This window comes from Boleophthalmus pectinirostris, unplaced genomic scaffold, assembly GCF_026225935.1.
Source record: "Boleophthalmus pectinirostris isolate CB_2022bp ecotype Guang Dong unplaced genomic scaffold, ASM2622593v1 HiC_scaffold_20, whole genome shotgun sequence".
In the NCBI taxonomy this organism is placed as follows: Eukaryota; Metazoa; Chordata; class Actinopteri; order Gobiiformes; family Gobiidae; genus Boleophthalmus; species Boleophthalmus pectinirostris.
In genome coordinates, this window is record NW_026571153.1 from 3,418,476 (window position 1) to 3,443,475 (window position 25,000).

Genomic DNA, 25,000 nt, shown 5'->3' on the forward strand with positions numbered 1-25,000 from the left:
ATAGTTTTATGCAGTTTTGCACAAGTCTCACAGAAACGAAACTTAAAACCACATGATTCATTTGCATAAACTAAGCGGAGAAAAAAAAAAAAAAAACGCTCTTGTGCGCTAATGCGGTTCAGTTTCTTTTGGACTAAAGGACACGACTCAGTGGAATATAAGTGTTCTCTCTGTGACAGAAGGATGTTCTGTTGATGGTGAGTCTGTTCTGTGTCTGTGTCGCGATGTTTTCAAAGATCGTAGGTTTATCGCAGATGCGGCGAGAACGGGAATGAAAATTACAATTCTTTGTGGGAGCGATGTGTCCCAACAACACATAAAAACAGATTATATAAGGAGGCAACTCGCACACAGAAACAGTAAAGTTAGAGATTAAAAATAAGATTAATGCGATTAAAAAACATAACGCGCTAAATATGACTGTAATTAATTAATCACAATTAACGCGATAATTTGACACTCCTATTACTATTACTATTCAAGTTTGGCGGGTCAGATTAAAAAGATTAAAGGGCCGCATATGGCCCCTGGGCCGTAGTACAAATGTGTGTAGAGCTCACCTCTCTTCTGGAGAGTCTCGGTTCCTGATCTGTTGAACACAAAATGGAGACACGTCTTATTTTGTTTCACTTTAGAGATTCCACCACAGAAACACAGACCAACATCTCACGGAAAGACCAGACATAAAAAATCTCTCACCTTCCAGCGAAATTTGCCGTTTTGAAGTCAAAACAGGTGAACCTACGTGAATCATGTAGAATCAGTAAGAAAAGTTTGGGGAGGCAGGGGAGATATTCACAGAGACTTTCTAAGGCTGTGTTCAGACTGCAGCCTGAAGTGACCCAAATCAGATTTTTTGGCCCCTATGTTCCTGTATCTGATCTTTTAATGACAGTCTGAACCACACAGATCCGATTTTTTCAAATGTGACCCAGGACACTTGGATATGTGCTCCTGAAACTGATACATATCTGATCTTTTGACATGCGACTTCAGTCTGAACGGCCAAAGCGCATTCAAAAAATCTGATTTGGTCACTTCAGGCTGCAGTCTGAACGTGGCCAAAGAAACAGGGCTAACCACTCTGCCACCAGCCCCTTCACTGGACTCACCGTTTTGTGTTTTCTTCTTCCTGCAGATCAGTATCAGCGGCACTGAGGTCATCACCACGGCGACAGGGATCAACAGGAGCCACAGCAGACGACCGGGACCTGACCAAGAGTTTTTTATACGGTTATTAGTGAAGTGTGAGTGCAGTTTTTAAACATGTACAGATCTACACAAACCTGAGGTGAGGTTCTCGGGTGGAGTCAGTGTGGAGGTGACAGGTGTTACATCATATTCATCATATTCTAGTGAGAAGGTCACAGAAGGTCTTTCAGAAGCACGTGGCTCTGAGGATGGAGCAGCTGGAAAAATATGCTTCATATTAGAAAACTCAAAAAGGTCTTGAGATTGAGCAACAATAAAAGACAGAGGACAGAGGTGTTGGTCCTACATGACCACCATCTGTTCACCTCAGGAAAAAGGTACAGGTCCATAAAAGCCAGAACATCTAGACTGGCCCACAGTCTGGACCCTCAGAACATCTAGACTGGCCCACAGTCTGGACCCTCAGAACATCTAGACTGGTCCACAGTCTGGACCCTCAGAACATCTAGACTGGCCCACAGTCTGGACCCTCAGAACATCTAGACTGGTCCACAGTCTGGACCTCAGAACATCTAGACTGGTCCACAGTCTGGACCCTCAGAACATCTAGACTGGCCCACAGTCTGGACCCTCAGAACATCTAGACTGGTCCCACAGTCTGGACCTCAGAACATCTAGACTGGCCCACAGCTGGACCCTCAGAACATCTAGACTGGCCCACAGCCTGGACCCTCAGAACATCTAGACTGGTCCACAGTCTGGACCCTCAGAACATCTAGACTGGTCCACACTCTGGACCTCAGAACATCTAGACTGGTCCACAGTCTGGACCCTCAGAACATCTAGACTGGCCCACAGCCTGGACCTTCAGAACATCTAGACTGGTCCACAGTCTGGACCCTCAGAACATCTAGACTGGCCCACAGCCTGGACCCTCAGAACATCTAGACTGGTCCACACTCTGGACACTCAGAACATCTAGATTGGTCCACACTCTGGACCCTCAGAACATCTAGACCGGTCCACACTCTGGACCCTCAGAACATCTAGACTGGTCCACACTCTGGACCCTCAGAACATCTAGACTGGTCCACAGTCTGGACCCTCAGAACATCTAGACTGGTCCACACTCTGGACCCTCAGAACATCTAGACCGGTCCACAGTCTGGACCCTCAGGTAGTGAGGCTGCTGGACGGAGCCCCGCTCGTTCTCTCCTTCGTCCTACGGTCAGTGAACCACATCCTGCCAGTACAATAACTGTGAACTGGACTTTGCATTGCTGCAGTAGAACATTTAAAACACAGTCTGACCAGATGTCCTCCTGTCCTTGATGTCCCAGTTCTTTTGATTTGATTTGTTGATCTGACTCTTTACTGTTTACAGTTCTCCACTCTGTGTCTGCTCTGATATTATTACAAGTACTGGATGATGATGTTTGTGTTAGTGGGTGTTAGAGGACGGGCGCTCTACACTATTATGCTCTTTTTAATATACTCTGCATTTGTGGTGTGATTTTATGTGACAATAAAGGAACTGAAATTGAAATTTTGGTTCTTGTTTCAATTGAAACAAAAACCAAAATTAACCTTAAATAAGTCAGGACTCACATCACTTTCACTGAGGTGTTTGGAGTTAGAAACTGTTTTTAGTATTTAAAAAGATTCACTCGTCTCAGTGTGACAACAGAGAGTGAGTCTTTGTGACTTCTGCTGGTAAACTGTGCTCACATCTGGAGACGCAGTGAGTTTATTTGTTTTTTCAGCTCTAAAACATGAAAGGTTAATGCGCCCAAAGGTTTTTCCAAAATAAAACTTGAGTAATACATAAAACACAAAGACAGAAGAGCAGCAGAAATAGATGGAATGATAATAATGATGGTGATTACCTCTGGAGACATTAAGATGAAATTCTACTGTTTCCTCCACCACTGCTTCATTCCAAGATTCACATCTGTATGATCCAGAGTCGGAGCTCATCAGGTTATTTATTCCAACATGCAGGACATAAGAATTTGAATGTTTCTCAAATTCAGTGCTGTATCTCCCATTCTGCGCTCCGGTGCCCTCAGTTATAACCAAAATGTTTTCTTGTTTCTTACAGTCATTTTTACAGAAGAGCATTTGTGTTCCAAATGTATTAAACACAAACTTTTCCCTAAAGTCTTTTCCTTCCTCTGCTGTGACAAAACGAGTCTCTGCACTGGTGAATCCTCTTCCACCACACAGCACTGTCCAACACACGAGTCACAATTAAAGCAGCATTATGTAATTTTTTCTAGTAGAGCGTTCTGCACTTTCTCGTCTCCATGGAGAATTGATTGTTAACGAGAAGACGTGTTTCTCAGTGTATTTTCTGCAATAAAAGATCGATCACTTCAGTGTCTGGTGTCATGTTTTTGTGCTGTAGTTGAAGAACAAACAAGCTTCATGTAAGAAATATGAGAATGTATTTTTTATTTGTCCTAAAATGATGTTCAAGAAAGTTCATGGAGCCGAACAGACTATTTGTTGTTGTTCTAGTGTTGTCACAGTTCACTACTGGGCCCGGTCAAGCAGAAGTAAACAACAAGGCCAAAAATTCAAGTTAATGCATCTGATATAAAAATGTATTGAACAGATACATATGTACTCTAGTTTATGAAACTGTTGACCTTTTTTCTGTACTATTTTTGGTTCTAAAGTTCCATACGTTTTAAACAGACCATGTATGAAACATGGAACAAAAATTATTTCCCAAATTTCAAAGACCCAAAAATCATGTAAATAAATGGATGTATTTCATCATATCTTGTGTTATTCCATCTTTGAACTGTTGATGAAGGTACATGATTTAAAAAAAAAAAGTATTTAAAATGATACAAATTTGCTTGGAAGGACTGACATATTTTATAGAAATAGTTTTCTTTCATTTTGAAGTAATATTAAAGTATTTGGAAGAAAAAAGCGACAAATTATGTAAAATCCTGCACCTTCTACTTGTTTGCACAATGTTCCCTCCGTTACTTTTCCCTCCGTTACCATGACCTTTCTTAAAAAATTTCTTAAAATCTCATGAGTCAAAAAGTCAGAGGTTTTTCAACCTAATCTTGTACCATATGGTAGAAAACTATATGAAGCAAATATTCAAACCAGTTTGTCAAATAAATTTTTAATATCAGGAAAAATCTGATATTTGGGGGAAATGATCATATAGGGTAGTAATATACAATCCTGACTTTTTTTTGAGAGAGACCTTCACATCCAGTGTGTTCTGGGATGTTGCAGATTTGCATTGGTCCGGTTTGGTAAATTAACTCTGAACACTGAAAATGATATGAACCCTAACTTTATATGTAAACTACTTTTCATAACAATGAAAACAAAAAGCAGAATGTAACAGCTTTACAGTGGCAGAACAATGTCACTTTTTCATGTGGTGCTCCAAGAAACAATTTTTATAATTTGTAAACAGCAAAAGTACTTTGCACTTGTGGCAGGTCTTTTGTGTGGAGTCGTTCTTGCACAGTCTGCATCGCCCACGTTGATCAGCATGGATGGGAAAAAAGGCTCCTGAGTAAAAAAGGCTCATAAAATATGGATGTGGAATAAGTAGGTAATTGGCATTTAGCTGTTGCAAATCTGCAACGCCCGGAGAGGGTTAAGGATATGTAAGTGAGAACCAAGAGTTATCACAGTTTGTATTTATTACCCATAAAGTGCTGCATATTTCATTCCCTCCGTTACCAACATGAGTTTTAAATTTTTTGTCACCAACTTGAAAGAATATCACAGGTTTAACTTGACCCTGTTGGAGTGTAACTCTTTCCTACATTCTGATACTTTACTTATTTCAATAGTTCCTCTAGTTTCTGAATAAGAGACATTTGAATGTAAAAATCTGCCTGTTTCCCTCCATTACCACTTGACCGGACGCTACTACAGCTGTTGACTGATCATGTATTGACCTTTTTCAGTTTGTTTTTGGTCGTTTTATCTACGTACACTGAATCTGTACTTGTAGTATTTCCACTAAACTGCTCAGGGACACAGGTGTAAATGTGCGTTCATGTTCTAACCTGCACCAGCATCTTTCGTAACACTTCTGTCTTGGTTCATGTGTTGTTGTGCACTGTCCCTGTACAAATAAAAAGCAAACCGTACCACAACAGCCGGAAGTGTCCCGCTGTAGATTTGATGAACTTCTGGTTAATGGTTTTCTGTTGCAAAATGTGTGTGTAAATGTGTGTGTAAATGTGTGTGTAAATGTGTGTCGTTTTCTCCAGCAGCTTCATAAATCTGCCCCATCACCAAATCTTCAACCAACAAACTCCACAAAGAATAAACATTCTAACATGAACAATTTATCCACAACTATCAAGAGAAGAAAGAACAAAACTTAAAGGAAACAACGACGACGCATTAGTGACACAACGAACTAAACTAATGCTATGGTCATGAATAAAACAGAAGGAACTTGTTCACGGTCACACAGGAGGAGCTCGGAGTAGAGCCGCTGCTCCTCCACGTCGAAAGGAGCAGCTGAGGCTCGAGCATCTGTTCCGGATGGTGTTCATGTCCCACCGGCAGTGTTGGGGAGTAGCAGATTACATGTACTGTAGTTACATAATCAGAGTACAAATGATGAGTAACTGTATTCAGTTACAGTTACTGTTTCAGTGAGTGGTAATTGGATTACAGTTACTTTGTTGAAATAAATGGATTACACGGCGGGATTTTACTGTTTTTTCTCTCTCTCTTTTTTTTTTTTTTTTTTTCCGGTAATTCCACTCATTACCGGAAACTAAACCAGGTTTAAACTAGATCTAAACCAGGACTAAACCAGCACTAAACCAGGACTAAAACAGGACTAAAACAGGACTAAAACCAGGACTAAAACAGGACTAAAACAGCACTAAACCAAGACTAAACCAGGACTAAAACAGGACTAAAACAGGACTAAAACCCAGACTAAACCAGGACTAAAACAGGACTAAACCCAGACTAAACCAGGACTAAAACAGGACTAACCCAGCACTAAACCAAGACTAAACCAGGACTAAAACAGCACTAAACCAAGACTAAACCAGGACTAAAACAGGACTAAAACCAGGACTAAACAAGAACTAAACCAGGACTAAACCAGAAGTAAAACAGGACTAAAACAGGACTAAAACCAGTACTAAACCCAGACTAAACCAGGACTAAACCAGGACTAAAACAGGTCTAAAAGAGGATTTAACAGGACTAAACCAGTACTAACCCATGTTGCGTGGACGTGTCTCTTCCTCTTCTATCAATAATATTTTTTATTTGGTTCAGTAAAGTCTGGACTTTTTCTTTTCTTTTATTTTCATCTTATGTGAAGATTTCCTCGTCTTTGTTTCTCTACAGCAAATCAAGTAATCCAAAGTATTCAGATTACATTACTCAGTTTAAGTAATTTAATGGATTCTGTTACAAACTACATTTTGAGGTTTGTAATCTGTAATCTGTAGGGGATTACATTTTAAAAGTCACCTTCCCAACACTGTGTGTCACTAATGCGTCGTCGTTGTTTCCTTTAAGTTTTGTTCTTTCTTCTCTTGATAGTTGTGGATAAATTGTTCATGTTAGAATGTTTATTCTTTGTGGAGTTTGTTGGTTGAAGATTTGGTGATGGGACAGACTTATGAAGCGGCTGGAGAACACGACACACATTTACACACACATTTACACACACATTTACACACACATTTACACACACATTTACACAGATATTTTGCCACAGAAAGTCGTGGTTTGGAAGTTCCGCAAACCTACAGCGTGGTACTTTCAGCTGTTGTGAAAAAGCTCTATTGATCATTTTATTTGACATAAAATATACACTTGTTTTCCATCATTCTACTGAGACTCAGTCTCTGTGTTGTTGCATGAGGCACAGTGTGTATGTGCATGTGTGTGTGTGTGCCTGTGTGTGTGTGTATTAAACCACCAAAACTATTGCGTTGTCCTCACCTCAACCAGAAACTCATGTTCTCAGTATCACAGTGTGGAACATTAAGGCAAAGCAGTGAGATCTCCATGGAGACGAGCAGGTGACAGACCCTCACCAGAAAACGAACAATAAACCTGAAGTTCATGAACTTTCACTGACACATTTAACACCAATGAGAGTCATAAATAAACAGCAGTGTATTTACAAAAAGAGAAAACTCACCAAGCAGCAGAATTAAACGTGGAGCTGGTCTCATCCTGACTGAAACTCAAAACGTTAGTTCAATTTGAAACCAGGAAGGATCAGCCACACCTTTTTTACTGATAAAGTTACACATCTGATTTCTACTCTTGCTCAAGATTTACTTCTCTTTGCGCTTTATTTTTGTGCTTCCTATTTTTGTGTGTGTGTATATATATATATATATATATATATATACACACACACACACACACACACATATATATGTGTGTGTATATGTATGTATATATATATATATACATACATATACACACACACATATATATATGTGTGTATATGTATGTGTATATATATATATATATATATATATATATATATATACACAATATATATATATATATATATATATATATATATATTATGTGAGAAGACTGGATCATTAGTGAGAAGACTGACTTTGTGCTTGTGCAGATCTAGTGTGGAGGCGTAAACTCTTCCACAAAGACTGATTGAGCAACAGTAAACGACAGCGGTGACAGAGATGGATGATACTCAAGATATTTACCTCTAAAGACTTTGATCTCAAAGTCTACTGCGTCCACCATCACTGCTCCAGACCACAGTTCACATCTGTATGATCCGGAGTCAGACCTGCTCAGATCTTTTATTCCCACGTGCAGGACATAAGGTTCTGAACGCTGCTCAAACTCAAGACGGTATCTGCCCTTCTGCACTCTGCTGCCGGACGTTGAAACCAAAACGCCCTGTTTTTATCACAGTCACTTTTACAGCAGAGTTGACGTGTTGCAGATTTATAAAACAAATACTTTTCATCTAAATATCCTCCTTCCAGTGCGTGGAAAACAAACGTCTCTGCTCTGGTGAATCCTCTTCCTCCACACAGCACTGTTCAACACATAAGTCAGAGTTAAAGTAGTATTGTGTAACTTTTCTGATAGAAGGTTCAGCACCTTCTCGTCTGCGTAGAGAACTGATTGTTTTCCTGGAATATTTCACAGTGTGGCTTTCAACACATAGATACGTGAACAACAAGAAGTCATATTTCTCAGAGTATTTTCTGCAATAAAAGATCAATCTGAGGTCGTGTTTTTGTGCTGTAGCTGAAGAACAAACAAGCTTCATGTAAGAAATATGAAAACGTATTTGTTATTTGTCCTAAAATGATGTGAAAGAATGTTTGTGGGATTTTTATTTTGTGGTCCTCACCTCTTTTCTTATGCAGCAAACACAAACTCATGTTCTTAGTATCACAGTGTGGAACATTAAGGCAAAGCAACGAGATAAATAAACAGCAGTGTGTTACGGCCCCAGGCCTTAGTTGTAATATTTCTGCAGAGTTCTCTTGATTCCTGCTGCACGAGCCCTGGTCTGTGATTGGTGGGGCAAGTCCACGCCCACTTCCCCTGCAGCCACCTCCCCCTATTTAAGGAGATTGCCAGCACCTGTTCGGGGCTGCTGGCCTTGGTGGCCAGTCTGCCATATTGTTTTGTGTGTGTGTGTGTGTAGTTTTAGTTTTGTGCCTTTTTTGATTTGGTCACTCGATTCTGTTTGTGGGTTTATGTGGTTTAATTTGGGGAACTTGTGTTTTAGTTTAGTGTGTGTCCCTAAGTTTTACCACTCGTTTTGTGTAAACCTGCGTGACCCCTTTTATGGCACAAAACTCTGTTTATTCTGTTGTTCTGTTTCTTAGTTTAGGTTGTTTTCTGTATATTTTTAGTGTTTTGTTAATTTACCTTTACATTCCTGTTAATTAAACATTACTTAATTTATTCCATTTTACATCTTGGTTTTATTTTTGTTACTTCCCTCACCCCAAACGAGCTGGGTCGTAACAAGTGTATTTACAAAAGGAGAAGACTCACCAAGCAGCAGAATTAAACATGGAGCTGGTCTCATCGTGAATTTCTGTTTTAAACCAGGAAGTATCAGCAAATATTTTTAACCATAAAGTAACACATCTGATCTGTACTCTTGCTCAAGAAGTACTTCTCTTGGCACTTTCTTGTGGTTTCCTCTTAGTCTGACGTGTTCATTTTTATCAAGAAAAAGGCCGGAGAAGAAAACAAGAGAGGAAGTGGAACGCTGACAAGAACAATGGTCTTTTTGTAATTGTTTATTAAGAGTATCACGGTCGCATTAGACAAGCGCCACAATGTCAGAAATTCAACTTTAAAACTTTTACCCAATTTTAAAATGTGACAATACCAATACAATTTAAAAAAAATATGTGGCAGATTTGCTCAATTGAATAAAATCTACTGGGTCCACCAAGTCTCTTAAGTTCCATCCTAACGGCGTCCATAAGAAAAATCAGTTTTTCTCAGATAACTTGATGAAAAAAAGAAAGAAAGTTGAATATAAATGTTGCTGTTGTGCATCTTTTGGTGCCAATTTTATATTTCTGTCTTCATAACTTTATAAGATATATCAATTTAGTCAATTTAAGATCAATTTAGGATTTTGAGTGGTTTTTCATAATTTGCCAAAATCCACAAAGTCCAAAGATGAAATGAGAGACATATAGTTTGTTCTAATGTAATGTAAATATGTAAATATTATAGCCAACGTGGCTCATTTCCATCTTCAGTCCGTCGGCAAGTTGATGTAAAATCATCTACTGCAGGGGTGTCCAAACTTTTTTCATCAAGGGCCACATTTCTAAACACAGACAAAGCAGAGGGCTGATCGAGGGCCATAGACTGGAGCGCAATACAGTGAAGAACTGAAATATGTGCATGTTTAAACACGTTAAAGTGAGTCTTTATTCATGCTAAGATCCTTAAAACCACACACGAAATATTAAATATTTGCTTTATCAAGGTAGATTTTGAAAAAACTTGCAGTAAAAAGTAAAATTTTAATTGATGCAAGGTAATTTGGGCCAATTCACCTGGAAGCCTGAGGGCCAAGAAAAATTTGTCTGAGGGCCGCATTTGGCCCCCGGGTCATAGTTTGGACATGCCTGGTCTACAGGATAAAGAAAAGTACAGCGACAATCACACAAAAGTACACAACACCACACTCACTATACATACAGTTCATTTCAAACAGTTCATTTGAAGTTCAAAGTCAAGAGTTTAAGAATTAAACCAAGAGTTAAACCAACAACCCCTCAAAATAAAATAAAATGTAAACTGGTTAAACATGGCGACATATTTGTCCATTGAACAACCGATGTTTTAAAGGTTTAGAAAATGCTGCCAGTGTTGAAAGTTCTCGTACATGAGCTGCTCTGTGTTCTGCTCTGAACGTAGCCTAAGGGACTTCACCGTAAAAACAATAAACCACTTGAACAACTGCCCATCAAATGTGGCATATACCAAGAAAACACACTGTCCCCACTGATGTTCTGCATCTGAACCCCCTCAGACAAATCATCGACCGCACTGGCTACGGACACCGACTCAGAAACAAGGCCACCATCAGTCACAGAGAAACCAACCACCATGAACGATGAGGAACACATCTCATCCAGCTCGAGTTCTTTACCGTTCCTAGAATATATAAATAAATGTGTTCCTCAAGAATCACTGATATTTTTACTTGTGTTTGTTTTGGTTGTGAATGATTGTGTATTTGCGATGTATAAACTGATGTTTCTGATTTGTGAATATATTCTTGAATACAGTCAATACTTTTTAAAAACATTAGCGTACAGAGAAGCTTCTTCAGTCTCGACCTGAGGCACCTGAGCGATCACTGCCTCAGTCTGACACCGGGGGGCGCTACGTTGACTCCTAAAACGGACCTCAGCGTATGTGACGTCCACACAGGCTTCCATCTGCAAAAAGAAGAACAACAGAAGAGAGTTGGACAATAATCTGTGATCTTGGTTTGAAATGAAGAACAGAAACTATATTCTTCAAACTGGATCATCTAAGATCTAAAAATAACCAGAATAACCAGAAATAATCAGTCATACTTAGATAAGACAAAGTAGATTAGACTTTTGGTGAGTCCTGTGTGTCCTGACTCTGTTTAAATCACCTGAGTACAACTGCAGGAGTCTTTACAGTAGATTATATTTGACAGAAACACCAATGGTCACGTTGGTCCAGCTGCTGTGGGACACTGTTCATTCTTGGTCTAGACTTTCTCTTAGACTAAAGTGTCTCTTGTATTTTGTTTGCATCATTAGACACAAGTTTGAAAGAAGCACATGAGCTGTTTAGATGAATCTGGTTATTTGACAGTAAATGTGGGTAAGAAAAGACAAACATATGAGAGTCACCTGTGTGTGAGCTCGCTCTGTGCCCTCGGCTGCTTCTGTTGGATTTGAACAAAACACACAAAGTTTGATTTGAGTGAATAATAAAAATGATGTGTGTGTTTGTTAAATATGACTCACCTTGTGAGTGAGTGCGTCTCTTTTTGGCGTAAAGGATAAACACAGTGAGTAAGAGCAGGCTCAGCCCAGCAGCCCCACACACAGACAGCAGTACACCTGTGACAACACAAACATCACTGCAGCACAAGGAGGTGCACGCCTTTCAAACATCATCACAAGCATCAGCATATGGAAAGTGTTTCAAGTACCAGAGGACACAGAGGAAGTGTGCTGCTGCTGCTCAGAGGGACTGGAGGAGCTCTCAGAGGAGCTCAGGGAGGAAGAGCTTAAACCTGGGGCAGAGCGGAGCAGAATATGGAGAATATTTCTACACTTGTAAATGTGTGGTCAAATCCAGAATGATGTGGGCTGCATGTGCCTCAGAGTGACAGAGTTTTACCAGCGGCTGCAGTGGTGCTGAGCTCCTGCTGCTCAGGACTGGAGGAGGTCTGAGTGTGGAGAGAGGGAACAACACCAGCAGGAACAGGAGCAGGAGCAGGAACAGGAGGTGTTGCTGGTGTTGGTACAGAATCAGTAAACAACAGTGCACTGAAATGTAATACAATTTATGTGTCAATTAAACTTACCTCTGAGGACTTGAATGAAAACATTTTTGTACTCATAGTTTGCTTTTATTGTTCCAACCCAGTCCTCCAAACCACAGATGTAGCGCCCGGTGTCAGACAGTCTCACATTTCTGATCCTCACACTGATGATTTGAGGACTGGAGCGTTTTCTGCTACGTATTCTGTATCTGTCGTTCTGGTGGATGTGGCCTGAAGTCTCAATCAGTCTGTTTTCTTTTGTGTTGCAGTCGTTTCTACAAAAGACCTTCCACTTTCCTTTAACTTTAAACTGACATTTGAAGGTGATGTCTCTTCCTTCAGTTCCAGTAAACGTCTGTGGTGTGGCGAGTCCGACTGCAGCACACAGCACTGTTCAACACAAACATCAACACTGCAGGGATTAAATAAATGCTGGTAAATGTCTTTTTTTGTTGTGTGTGGTGTTGTGGTGTTTTATTCTTAATCTTTGTGTTGTTTCTTTATCAGATGCAGGTTGTAGGAGAGAAGCTGAGGTCTGAGAGAGGAAGTGTAACATATGACGTGTTCTCAGCGCGGTGCAAGCGATGCCTCAGGGTTGGCACGAGTCACTTTAGCCCAGATCGGCCGCCTCAGCACAGTGCACTTTCACCGTCAGGAACTCTGCGCACTTTAACTTAAAGCCTACTCCTCTAATACTCACACGCACACTTTGTTCATGTTCACACAGCACTAACACTTCAAATTACTGTAAATGTAGAGTTTAAATAGTTTGGTTTGTTTTACATTAATGTTTGGTTTGAGATTACAAACTTTAATTTGCTGTGTTTAGTTGAGTCCGACATTTACCATTATTATTCAATTCTTTTTATTGGCTTTTATAAATGTTTGAACATACATAAACATAACACAAAAACAACAACAAGACAGCAGGCAATTCCAAAAGAAAGAAAAAAAAAAAAAAATAAATAATAATAATAACAATAATAATAATAATAATAAAATTATTATTATTATTATTATTATTATTCTTTATTATTATTATCATTATTATTCAAAAAGATATTATATGGATGTCTAGAAGTCATATTAGTTATATAAATTAGCAAAAGAAAAAAAAAATAATAATGATAATAATGATTAAAAAAAAAAAGATTAATAACAAATAATAATAATACATAAAATTAATAAATAGTAATAGTGAGTATAACAATAATAATATTACCAACAGCTATAATGACAACAATAGTCACAACAGTGATTATCATTAGTGTTATCGAGTCTGACATTTACAAGGGCTGATTTGTTAGTAGTTCGTTTTGTGCCTTAAGGAAAATGAAATAATTTTTAAAAGTCTAGACCACAGGTGTCAAACATACGGCCCAGGGGCCAGATCCGGCCCTCCAAGACCTTTAATCTGGCCCTTGGCTGTTTTTCTACTAAAATATTTTTATTATATTTTCTGTTAAAATCTTGTTAATTTTCTGTGGTGTTTATCACAGCAGCGTCTCCAGCGTCTCTGTACGTGGCCCCTCCCACCAGAGCAGCACAAATGAAGACTTGTCTCTTTCCAAACGCTCTTAAAGGACGATCGTTTTGACTGTTGACCGTGACACCCTCATCAGAAAAATGTCCAACATGAGAAAAGTGGAGCCGAGTGCAGGATTTTACAACAAAAAAATTGACTTATTCCTATTTGCATACAAGTTCATGTTAAAACTTTGTGTTGAAATTGCGTTTTTCTTAAAGTTTCAGGTTGTTCATAATATTGTGATATTCTGTAAAAGAAAGAGTTCATCAATTAAAAAAGATTTCTGTAATAGATTTGCGTTTCCCTGCAAAAATATTTGAACTTATTGTTATTTTTGGGGTTTATATGACATGAGTTTTCTGATCCGGCCTTTAGGATCAAAGTCAGTTGGATACGGCCCCCGGAACAAAATGAGTTTGACACTCCTGGTCTAGAATATTAAATAAAGATATGTAACTTTTTACACCGCATTGCCCTTTTTTTATGCCAGAAAGAATTGTGTGAGTAGTCAAAAGTTAGATCCAAACCACTTGGTGACACGTACATCAGAGTCTTAAACTGAAAAAATTTGTTTGAAAATTTTTAAATTTTAAATGTGAAGAAATGAGTTTGCATCCAGCATATGTAAGACAGTTCACTTTTTGTGTATAAAATTCACTGACGGAATCAGGCATTTAGGGGTTGAAAATATTTGAAAATACACATTTGAAGATGGATTTTAAGTTAATATCTTGGTTGAACAAATAAAAAAAATTAGTCCTCTGATTTTTTCATAGCCAAATGAATTTCAGGTGTACAGAAATGTGCTTTAATACCCTCAGTGTACATTTTTTGTTAAATATGCCAAAAATGTGCCAAAAAAGTGCATTTGAAAAACTACAGCTGATATTTTTTTTTACATAAATCAGGCTCTTAGAATGAACCATGCATTAAGTATAAAAAAAAAAAGAGATTTAACTTTTTGTCATTCTTGAAGTATGAAATGCAAAACAAAATTGAAAAAATATGATTTTTTTTAATAGCCAAATGAATTTCAGGTTTACAAAAATGTCCTTAACTCCCACAGTGTGAGTTTAATGAAGGTGTGATTGGGGGTCAAGATAGAAAATGTTACAGTTTTATTTAAGAAAAGGGGGATCGATGCGTATGAACAAATATTTAGACAAATGTAAATATTTCACATTATAAACTCGGCCTAATTTCCATCTGCAGATTCCCTCGACATCTGATCTTACAAACAATAAACACATTTACACTCCATTTGTTTTGGTGTTTTTTTTATGTGAGGCTTAGACTTAATAAAGTAAAGTTTAAAGTTAAATTAAAAGAAATGTGATTGTTTTGTGTCTCCACTCGTCCCTTCTGTTCTTTTGGTCATAGTTTTAGTTTTCATTATTTACTATTTTTAAACGATTCAGAAATATGTAACCGTATAACTATAAAAGAGATTAAACTTTAAACTTACAGAGCAGTGGAATCAGAAGCAGAGTCATCTTCATCCGGTCTGTCCATCACACAGGAACATGCGAGCATCTTGAGTCTATGTTTATACCAACCACAGCCCACCTCGGTGAACTCTGCACACGTCAGGCCTGTTTTGTTCACAAACATCTAAACCACAGAGGGTCGTCAAAGCACCACAGTTCATTTGATGCACCTTATATGAAGAACAAGCGGATATAAGTCAAGAATAAAACAACAGCAAGTTCTCCAGTAAAGATTCATTCTGTCTTCAGTTTTCAGGCACAAAACACAGAAAAACACAAAAGGAAGAGAGAAAAAAAAACACTAACAACCACTTTAACTTTAAAGCACTTCACTTCCCCATAAACAAAAAATCCATGAAATAATAATTCACATTAGTAAAAAATAATGAAAGTATTCACCAAGAGACACGAGTAAAACCAGAAGTACTTTCACTGTGGACGTTTGAAGTGACTTATTCTTAGTTGAACCGTAGCTACTTCCACAAATATCTGTCCAGTGCTATTAAAATCACACAGCGCTCCTCTCCTCTCTCCAGACTTTCACTTCCCTTTTTTTCTCCACTAACAAGTTTTGTCATCACTGCGTGGAAAATAGATTTTGTGATGTAGAGAAAATCACTCAAACTGCTTCACTCCAGCTTTGCACCAGGTTTGTAAATTCCTCCTTGGTTTTTGGTGACACAGTAGTGAACATCTCTCATATTTCTTAAATAATATTACAGTCTGATTTAATTTGACAATGTCTGAGTTTACAAAAAGCTCACTTTATTAACAAAAAGCACTTGAACCTTTTTTTTTTTACTTGTGTTTGTTTTAGTTGATTCTTTAATACAATAAATTTTCTTTCTTAGAAAGACTCAGAGAGAGAGAAAGAGAAGCTTCTTCAGTCTGCACCCGAAGTGCTGTGTAGATCACTGCCTCAGTCTGACACTGGGAGGCGCTGCGTCGACTCTTAAAACGGACCTCAGAGTATGAGACGTCCTCACAGTCTTCCACCTGCACAATGAAGAACAACAAACGAGGTAATAATAATACACAATAATCTGTGATCTTGGTTTGAAATGAAGAACAGAAACTATATTCTTCAAACTGGATCATGTAAGATCTAAAAATAACCAGTAATAACCAGTCAGGCTTAGATAAGACAAAGTAGATTAGACTTTTGGTGAGTCCTGTGTGTCCTGACTCTGTTTAAATCACCTGAGTACAACTGCAGGAGTCTTTACAGTAGATTATATTTGACAGAAACACCAATGGTCACGTTGGTCCAGCTGCTGTGGGACACTGTTCATTCTTGGTCTAGACTTTCTCTTAGACTAAAGTGTCTCTTGTATTTTGTGTGCATCATTAGACACAAGTTTGAAAGAAGCACATGAGCTGTTTAGATGAATCTGGTTATTTGACAGTAAATGTGGGTAAGAAAAGACAAACATATGAGAGTCACCTGTGTGTGAGCTCGCTCTGTGCCCTCGGCTGCTTCTGTTGGATTTGAACAAAACACACAAAGTTTGATTTGAGTGAATAATAAAATGATGTGTGTGTTTGTTAAATATGACTCACCTTGTGAGTGAGTGCGTCTCTTTTTGGCGTAAAGGATAAACACAGTGAGTAAGAGCAGGCTCAGCCCAGCAGCCCCACACACAGACAGCAGTACACCTGTGACAACACAAACATCACTGCAGCACAAGGAGGTGCACGCCTTTCAAACATCATCACAAGCATCATCATATGGAAAGTGTTTCAAGTACCAGAGGACACAGAGGAAGTGTGCTGCTGCTGCTCAGAGGGACTGGAGGAGCTCTCAGAGGAGCTCAGGGAGGAAGAGCTTAAACCTGGGGCAGAGCGGAGCAGAATATGGAGAATATTTCTACACTTGTAAATGTGTGGTCAAATCCAGAATGATGTGGGCTGCATGTGCCTCAGAGTGACAGAGTTTTACCAGCGGCTGCAGTGGTGCTGAGCTCCTGCTGCTCAGGACTGGAGGAGGTCTGAGTGTGGAGAGAGGGAACAACACCAGCAGGAACAGGAGGTGTGGACGGTGCTACAATCGGTACAGAATCAGTAAACAACAGAACATTGAAATCACTTCAAGTGTTAATTAAACTTACCTCTGAGGACTTGAATGAAAATGTTTTTGTACTCATAGTTTGCTTTTATTATTCCAACCCACTCCTCCAAACCACAGCTGTAGCGCCCGGAGTCAGACAGTCTCACATTTCTGATGCTCACACTGATGGTGTGAAGTTTGTTATGTTTTGTGCTCTGTATTCTGTATCTGTCGTTCTTGTGGACGTAACCTGAAGTCTCAATCAGTCTGTTCTCTTCTGTGTTACAGTCGTTTCTACAAAAGACGTTCCAGTTTCCTTTTACATGAAACTGACATTTGATGGTGAGGTATCCTCCTTCAGTTGCAGTAAACGTCTGTGATGTGGTGAGTCCGTCTGCAGCACACAGCACTGTTCAACACAAACATCAACACTGCAGTGTTTAGACAAATCAACTGTACAAATACTACTACAAAATGCTTTTGTATTTACCTTTATATTTGATAATTAGGGTTTATAACATTGTGATGTTTTAATAAACTTTTTCACACAATACTTTCAGTGAAACTGTATTTTTTTATTACTACTTAAATTATTAGTTTTAATCATAAGTCAAACTGTCAAAATAAAAATTAAGACTAAACCAAAACTAAATAAAGTGGAGTGAGTCTTGTCTTGTGTCTTGTGAAAAGCAGAGCTCGGTTCTCTGGGTTCATGTTGCAGGACACAGACGTGTTCAGAGCCGCAGACGAGTGAACGAGTCTCTGTGATCTTCCCCCACACTCTGCACTCTGATTATAATTTAATCTAATCTACTGACGTCCTTCTCACACATTAAACTTAACATTTGTTAAATCTGCACTGTTCCATTTGTTGTGTCTTTAAACTCAGGTATAATGTGTCCAACACACGGAGCTGAAACTGGACACATTTTGTACACAGCTCCCACAGCGTCTTTATTCAACTCTGACAACAAAACTAAGATTAACTGCAACAATGATTTATTTACACTTATTCACATAAAACAGGGTTTAATAAACAGTAAAAAAAATCCAGGATGTATTAATTACAATGAAAATAATCCACTTTTTGTTATATTTGAACTATGAAATGCAGCGACTTCGTGACAAAACATTGTCAATTAAAGGGTCAGAAAAATTTAAAATATGAATCACTGCATTTGCAAAATTACAGCAGATAAACTTTTACATTCATCAGGGTCTTAAAATGAAATAAATAAATAAATAAATGCAGTTTGCATCCAGCATATGGAAGATAGTTCACTTTTAGTGTTTTTTGTGTTTGAAATTCATTGATTGAATGGGGCATTTGGGGGTTGAAAATATTTGAAAATATAAATTTTAAAATATGGATCTTCAGTAAAATAAAACAATATTAGTCCTCAGATTTTTTCACTGCCAAATGAATTTCAGGTGTACAAAAATGTGCTTTAATACCAACATACATTTTTTGTTAAATATGCCAGTGCCAAAAAATGAGTAATACATTTGAAAAATTACAGCAATAACAAAATTAAAGATTATATATATATATATATATATATATATATATATATATATATATATATATATATATATATATATATATATATATATATATATATATATATATATAACATAAATCAGGCTCTTAAAATGAACCATGCATTAAGTATAAAAAAGAAATTAAACTTTTTGTTATTCTTGAATTATGAAATGCAAAACAAAATTGAAAAAATATGAATCCAGATTTTTTGTTTTTATAGCCAAATACATTTCAGGTTTACAAAAATGTCCTTAACTCCCTCAAAGTGAGTTTAATGAAGGTGTGATTGGGCGTCAAGATAGAAAATGTTACAGTTTTATTTAAGAAAAGAGGGATCGACGCTTATGAACGAATATTTAGACAAATGTAAATATGTCACATTAAAAACTCGCTCTAATTTCCATGTGCAGATTCCCTCGACATCTGATGTTATAAATAAACACATGTACACTTGATTTTTTTTTATGTGAGGCTTAGACTTAATAAAGTAAAGTTTAAAGTTAAATTAAAACAAATGTAATTGTTTTGTGTCTCCACTCGTCCCTTCTGTTCTTTTGGTCATAGTTTTAGTTTTCATTATTTACTATTTTTAAACAATTCAAAAATATGTAACCGTATAACTATAAAAGAGATTAAACTTTAAACTTACAGAGCAGTGGAATCAGAAGCAGAGTCATCTTCATCCGGTCTGTCCATCACACAGGAACATGCGAGCATCTTGAGTCTATGTTTATACCAACCACAGCCCACCTCGGTGAACTCTGCACACGTCAGGCCTTTTTTATTCACAAACATCTAAACCACAGAGGGTCGTCAAAGCACCACAGTTCATTTGATGCACCTTATATGAAGAACAAGCAGATATAAGTCAAGAATAAAACAACAGCAACGAACCCGCAGCAGTCACAGTGCCACGCATCAGGGCGTCGCAGAAAACCGAAAGAGCCATGAGGAAGCACAACATCAGTACACACACACATATACACACACACATATATATATATATATATATATATATATACAGATTATAAGTGAAACCAAAGGACAAAATGAACAGAACACAAATGCAACATAAAATAGGAGGTAGAATCGATCGTGCAATAAAACCTGAGAGGGAAACAGGAAGAAAATTTAGAACACGGAGAACATCAAAAAGAGCACGAAACGGAAACAGCGAACAGACGAATAAGAACGATAAAGATAGAGCAAGTAGAGCAGCAAAAAGAAGAAATTACTGTTCAATAATTACATAATAGTAATTGTTACTAATTGTTAATAGTCTCCCAGATCCTGCTAATTAAAGCTGATATCAGTTGAATCCTGAGAAACAGAAACTCCGGTTTTAAAGACTTCTGTATTTGCAGAACAAATCATGTTTCTGTAGTCATGGTAGAGAACCTCAATCGCTCAACATTGGTTACAAATTTAAAAAGTCAACACCAAAGCGAAAGGCACCAACTGTTCACCAAGAAACACCTTCCACCGCAAAGAGACCAAGACGTGATGTTTCTGTAAAACCACAAGAACAAGAAAGTGCAGCTCAGTCTGTTTGTCTTCTGCTCCTCTCACTTAACAAACAGGATTTTGTTTTGATGCTCCACACACAAAATGTTCTCTGTAAACTCGGGATGATTTAGGCAGTCAAAGTTTTCCTTTTTGTTCCTTCCTGTGGATCAATCCTGCCCATCGCCTTCACCTTTCACTATTTTTCAGTTCCGTTGGGAAGAGAAACAGTTTGAACAGAGGTTTGAGTCACACACATCTGATTCACTTTTGCATTTATGGAGTTCGCAAACTTCCGAAGCCCATTTCTCGAGCCGTTTTCCGCTGTTAGGATCCAAGAACCACACAATTACAATGTCTGAATCTCAAAACTAAAATATGACAATATCAGAAACAGAAACAAAAGTGATATGGTTCAAAAGACTTGAAAAGATCGACTTTGACAATAGACACATCCCACTGGGAAAACAAACATGGAGGTTTGATGCTCACTTTTTCGAAAAATCCTTCCCAGTATGAATTGCTCGATGACCAAAATTCTTGATGCATGTATAGGACAGCGACTGTACATTGAAAACATTTTCAAATTTTGGAATTTTTTTTTTTTTTTAAATGTATTTGTCAAACCACAGTTTGTAACCAAAACATCCAAATAATCTCTAATACAGCAGAAATTTAAGCCTGAAAAATGACAAAGCCTGGTGAGTGCATTTTTCATTGATATTTTTCTTTATTTGGTTTTATTTGAATGATTCAAACATAATCTCATAACTATTCAAAAACTGTAACTTGGTCGATTAGTATTAGTGCAATAATGAAACAGAGAAACTAAAGAGACACAATCCCAAACGCTTTCTGCTAAACACTGTTCATTTGTGTGTGTAAAATCTCTCAGTCGTTCAGGTAGAATCCACGGCAAAAGGAGAAATTTGTCAACTGGACAAAAGTTTATTTGGTCGAATATGTTTCTCAGTTTATCCAAGCTGCTTCTTCAGTTCTGGTCAGACGCTGGTGGACACTTCCTTATATCTGCCAGAAGGGAGGAGCTAACTACACTGAAACTACTCTGAAACTAACACACACACTTATTTACAGTTTCTGTTTCGGTCATATTAGCAGAATCATTCAGGGCCAGAATGGAGCTTTCACACCTCTGGGCCTGACCTGAATCTGTGTGTCAGTCGTTCATTCATTTTTCAATATAAAATCAAAATTAAGAAAATGAAAAAACAACAATTTTCTTCATTATTTGTCTTCAAAACCAAAATAAAAAAACAAATAGATTAAATTTTTCAGTTTTCGATTTTGTGTTTAAATGAAGAATGGAAAAAACAGATAACAACTCTTTCCCATTTCTGTGACTTAAACTGCGATGCCGGACTGAACCAGGACTAAAACTGGACTAAACCATTTTCAGTCCTGGTCTGGTCCCGGTCTGTTCCAGGACCTGTTTTAATCCTGATTCAGTCCTGGTTCTGTCCAGTGTCGCAATTTAAGTCACAGAAACATGATTCATTTAAACACAAAATGGAAAATTGAAAAAACAAATTGTGATCCCTTTTTTCATTTTGGTTTTGGAGACACATAATGAAGAAAATTGTTGTTTTTTCATTTTATTATTTTTGGTTTTATTTTGAAAAACGAATGAACGAATGATACACTGACTGACCAGGCTCCTCCTATTGTTTTCTTTGCTTGTTTTTGTTTTAGGTTTGGTGTCTGAGTCCGTTTCTGTTTCAAAAATGGATTGTCTTTCTTAACAAAAATAGCCTATTTACCTCTCCTCTCAAACTTTTTCTTTTCTCTGGCTCAGATCTGTACCTCACTGTCCTCAAAAGAGTGGCCTGAGGCTTTTAGGTGGGGACGTACGGCAGACTGAGGTCCTTTTAGGTGGAGATGTACATCAGACTGTGGTCCTGTGTTGCTCCCTCGTCTGTGTTGGTACATCCTCTTGTGAAGTGGTAGTTTAGTTTAGTCTTCACTGCACTGTATGGAGTAAACCACATTACTTTGTTTCTGGCTCTGTGTTTTGTCCTTTGGATGGACCAGTTTTTGTCTTCAAACAGATGAGCTGTGAAACGTATTCGACCAAATAAACTTGTCACGTTAAATGCTTTCTACATTGTGGTACAAAAATCAAGCCTGTTCGGCACTCAGTTATTGCCAGAATAAGTAGACTACAGGAGTTTTTCTCTAACTCCTGCTGAAGTAACCCTGAGCTCCACCAGGGGGCAGTGTGAGTCCACAGTCAGACGGTGCTGTAGACTTGGTTTGGGTCCATGGTTTCCACACAGAGGCTCTGGTAAGTGAAGTCTGCAGACTCACTCACTTCGCTCATGTTCTCGTACAATTCAGTCTGAAACTAAGGAAACAAAAGTCAGGATTTTTAGACTCAAAAGTACAAATGTGTGTGGAGCTCACGTCTGTTCTGGAGTGTCTTGACTCCACTATGGGATTCTCATCTGTTGAACACAAAAGAACTTCATCAGAATCAGACCCATATGTCACAATATTCATTCATTTATGCATTTATTTACAATCAGAGCCACGGTAACACAGAAAACATACAATACATTTTTTTGTTGTTAATTTCGACAACTAAAATATTTCATAATAGTTTTAGTTAAGTGGAGTTAATGCGATTAACTAAGGCTACGTTCAGACTGCAGCCTGAAGTGACCCAAATCTGATTTTTTAGCCCCTGTGTGTCCTGTATCTGATCTTTTAATGACAGTCTGAACGACACAGATCCGATTTTTTCAAATGTGACCCAGGACACTTGGATATGTGCTCCTGAAACTGATACATATCTGATCTTTTGACATGTGACTTCAGTGTGAACGGCCAAAGTGCATTCATCCACCTACACGTTATCAACAAGACACAAAATGTCACTTTTTCTGCGCTGAAGTAGGGAGAAAATTGTTAATGAACTCTGTGTGACTGAAGTGAAGCACATCACCACTCACCACTCTTGGCTCCGTCTCCACATCCACACGTTCCTTTCAACGGACGTCGCTGCCACAAAAACACCACGACCAAAAACCTCGTCCTTCTCCTTCTCAATCTCCTCCTTAAAACAAGTAAGTTGTTCATGTTCTGGCTCCGGTACGAGAGGAACTTTAAAATCTCCAGGTGCTCGATGCTGCGTCCATGTTTGGACAACTTCTGTAAACACAGAGACGCTCGCTGCGGTTGACGTCGTCGTGTCTCCAGTGTCACATGTGGGACACTTTTGAGCCGTTTAATGTTCACACTGGAGTCACATACAAGTCACATTTAACTGGAAATGTGAACGACCTCCCAAAAACATTGGATTTCACAAAAACATCCAAATTGAGCGTTAAGCCCTGCAGTCTGAACGTCGCCTAAGATTCAGGAGCTGGAACACGCCTCAACCTCTTCTCCAGCCAACCACAGATTATCTCAACCACTCCTTCAATTACCCAGAAGCCCTCTTTGAGATACGGCCTGTCTCAACACTGGCTGTGTCAGATCTCGACACCGTCCTTCCCGCCCCAGCCCGAAGACATCATCTTTAAGGGGGGGGCATTTAATGTTCACACTAGAGATCACACACAAGTCGTATTTAACTGGAAATGTGAACAACCTCACAACGATTTCACAAAAAAATCCAAATTGAGCGTTAAGCCCTGCAGTCTGAACGTAGCCAAAATGTTATGGACGACAAGACGAACACTGCTCTACACCGGACCTTTCGCCGGACTCACCGGTTTGCTCTTCGTTCTTCCTGCAGCCCCTGAGCACCAGCACAGAGGTCATCACCAAGGCGACAGGGCTCAACAGGAGCCAGTGAAAATGACGGCGACCTAATGTGAGTTACAATAAAATGATATAATATACACAGACAGAAATATACACCTGTAAAGAGGTACATCTAAATCAGGCGTAACGAGATCTTTTTTACTGTCCAAGTCCAAGGTTGAGTCCAAAACTTACAGTGGCTACCGTATTTTTCGGACAATAAGTCGCACACAAAAAGAAAATCAGATTCTGCAGATTACAAACTGCAAGTCGTGAAATCTGCAGCTGAAAACGATAATCGAGCAGCAGAAAGAAAGTTTGGAGTGAGAGAGAAACTTGTGACACCGGGAGGATGCACCATGAAACTTTCCTGAAGTCACTGGATGGATGGACAAAGTCTGGACTTCAGTGACACCGAAACCATCCTGTCGGGATTCAGAAAGACCCGAATAATTCTAACTGGAACTGACTTTTCTGTTTTCGATTTTGTGTTTAAATGAATAATGGAAAAAAAGGATAATGGTTGTTTCTCGTTTACGTGAGTTAGACTTAACTGTGATGCCGGACTGAACCAGGACTGAACCAGGACTGAACCAGGACTGAACCAGGACTAAACCAGGACTAAACCAGGAACTGAACCAGGACTAAACCAGGACTAAAGGACTGAACCAGGACTGAACCAGGACTAAACCAGGACTGAACCAGGACTGAACCAGGACTGAACCAGGACTGAACCAGGACTAAACCAGGACTAACCAGGAACCAGGACTAAACCAGGACTAAATCAGGACTGAACCAGGACTGAAAAAGGGTTTAGTCCTGGTTTAATCCTGGTTCAGTCCTGGTCCTGGTCTCAGTCCTGGTCCTGTTCCCGGTCTCAGTCCCGGTCTGGTCCTGGTCTCAGTCCCGGTCTGGTCCCGGTCTCAGT

At 38.6% G+C, this 25,000-nt stretch overlaps 4 protein-coding genes across 9 annotated transcripts in view; all 4 read right to left on the reverse strand.

The window, feature by feature from the left end:
* Nucleotides 1-7,445, reverse strand: part of LOC129409748 (uncharacterized) — a 16,232-nt gene extending 8,787 nt beyond the window's left edge. For 2 of the 6 annotated variants that reach the window (XR_008632544.1, XM_055156310.1), the window contains exons 1-6: nucleotides 7,328-7,440; nucleotides 3,039-3,380; nucleotides 1,281-1,409; nucleotides 1,113-1,211; nucleotides 700-741; nucleotides 561-589 (exon numbers count right to left, since the gene is read on the reverse strand). Coding sequence is in view for 5 of the 6 variants with exons in the window: in XM_055156310.1 (XP_055012285.1) it covers nucleotides 561-589; nucleotides 700-741; nucleotides 1,113-1,211; nucleotides 1,281-1,409; nucleotides 3,039-3,380; nucleotides 7,328-7,361 (675 nt within the window). In the remaining variant the exon portion in view is untranslated. Of the gene's footprint in view, nucleotides 1-560; nucleotides 590-699; nucleotides 742-1,112; nucleotides 1,212-1,280; nucleotides 1,410-3,038; nucleotides 3,381-7,327 lie in introns of all 6 variants that reach the window. The other 4 variants (XM_055156311.1, XM_055156315.1, XM_055156314.1 and 1 more) reach the window with 4 other exon arrangements.
* A 2,145-nt stretch (nucleotides 7,446-9,590) lies between these two features.
* On the reverse strand, nucleotides 9,591-15,440 carry LOC129409810 (uncharacterized). The gene is made up of 8 exons (XM_055156571.1): nucleotides 15,193-15,440; nucleotides 12,242-12,589; nucleotides 12,055-12,168; nucleotides 11,864-11,947; nucleotides 11,676-11,771; nucleotides 11,559-11,593; nucleotides 10,984-11,108; nucleotides 9,591-9,985 (listed from the first exon to the last, which is right to left on the reverse strand). Exons 1-8 carry the CDS (start codon nucleotides 15,224-15,226, stop codon nucleotides 9,883-9,885), a joined length of 939 nt encoding a protein of 312 aa, XP_055012546.1. The 5' UTR covers nucleotides 15,227-15,440; the 3' UTR covers nucleotides 9,591-9,882.
* Nucleotides 15,441-15,901: 461 nt separating this feature from the next.
* Nucleotides 15,902-25,000, reverse strand: part of LOC110156225 (uncharacterized) — a 43,721-nt gene continuing 34,622 nt past the window's right edge. The window contains exons 5-9 of the mRNA XM_055156538.1: nucleotides 17,154-17,255; nucleotides 16,963-17,046; nucleotides 16,775-16,870; nucleotides 16,659-16,693; nucleotides 15,902-16,210 (exon numbers count right to left, since the gene is read on the reverse strand). Coding sequence (XP_055012513.1) covers nucleotides 16,040-16,210; nucleotides 16,659-16,693; nucleotides 16,775-16,870; nucleotides 16,963-17,046; nucleotides 17,154-17,255 — 488 coding nt within the window. The 3' untranslated portion in view covers nucleotides 15,902-16,039. The remainder of the gene's footprint in view (nucleotides 16,211-16,658; nucleotides 16,694-16,774; nucleotides 16,871-16,962; nucleotides 17,047-17,153; nucleotides 17,256-25,000) is intronic.
* LOC129409795 (uncharacterized) overlaps nucleotides 21,014-25,000 on the reverse strand; it is an 8,417-nt gene continuing 4,430 nt past the window's right edge. The window contains exons 3-5 of the mRNA XM_055156543.1: nucleotides 24,039-24,137; nucleotides 22,729-22,769; nucleotides 21,014-22,669 (exon numbers count right to left, since the gene is read on the reverse strand). Coding sequence (XP_055012518.1) covers nucleotides 22,556-22,669; nucleotides 22,729-22,769; nucleotides 24,039-24,137 — 254 coding nt within the window. The 3' untranslated portion in view covers nucleotides 21,014-22,555. The remainder of the gene's footprint in view (nucleotides 22,670-22,728; nucleotides 22,770-24,038; nucleotides 24,138-25,000) is intronic.

Bases quoted from the DNA above. Each gene is read 5' to 3' on its own strand.
- LOC129409810 (XM_055156571.1), bottom strand. From the start codon at position 15,226: ATGAAGATGACTCTGCTTCTGATTCCACTGCTCT. The intron at 12,590-15,192 runs GTAAGTTTAAAG...TGTGTTGAACAG, and splicing joins GCTTCTGATTCCACTGCTCT to TGCTGTGTGCTGCAGTCGGA. The intron at 11,948-12,054 runs GTAAAACTCTGT...GCTCTGCCCCAG, and splicing joins CAGCACCACTGCAGCCGCTG to GTTTAAGCTCTTCCTCCCTG.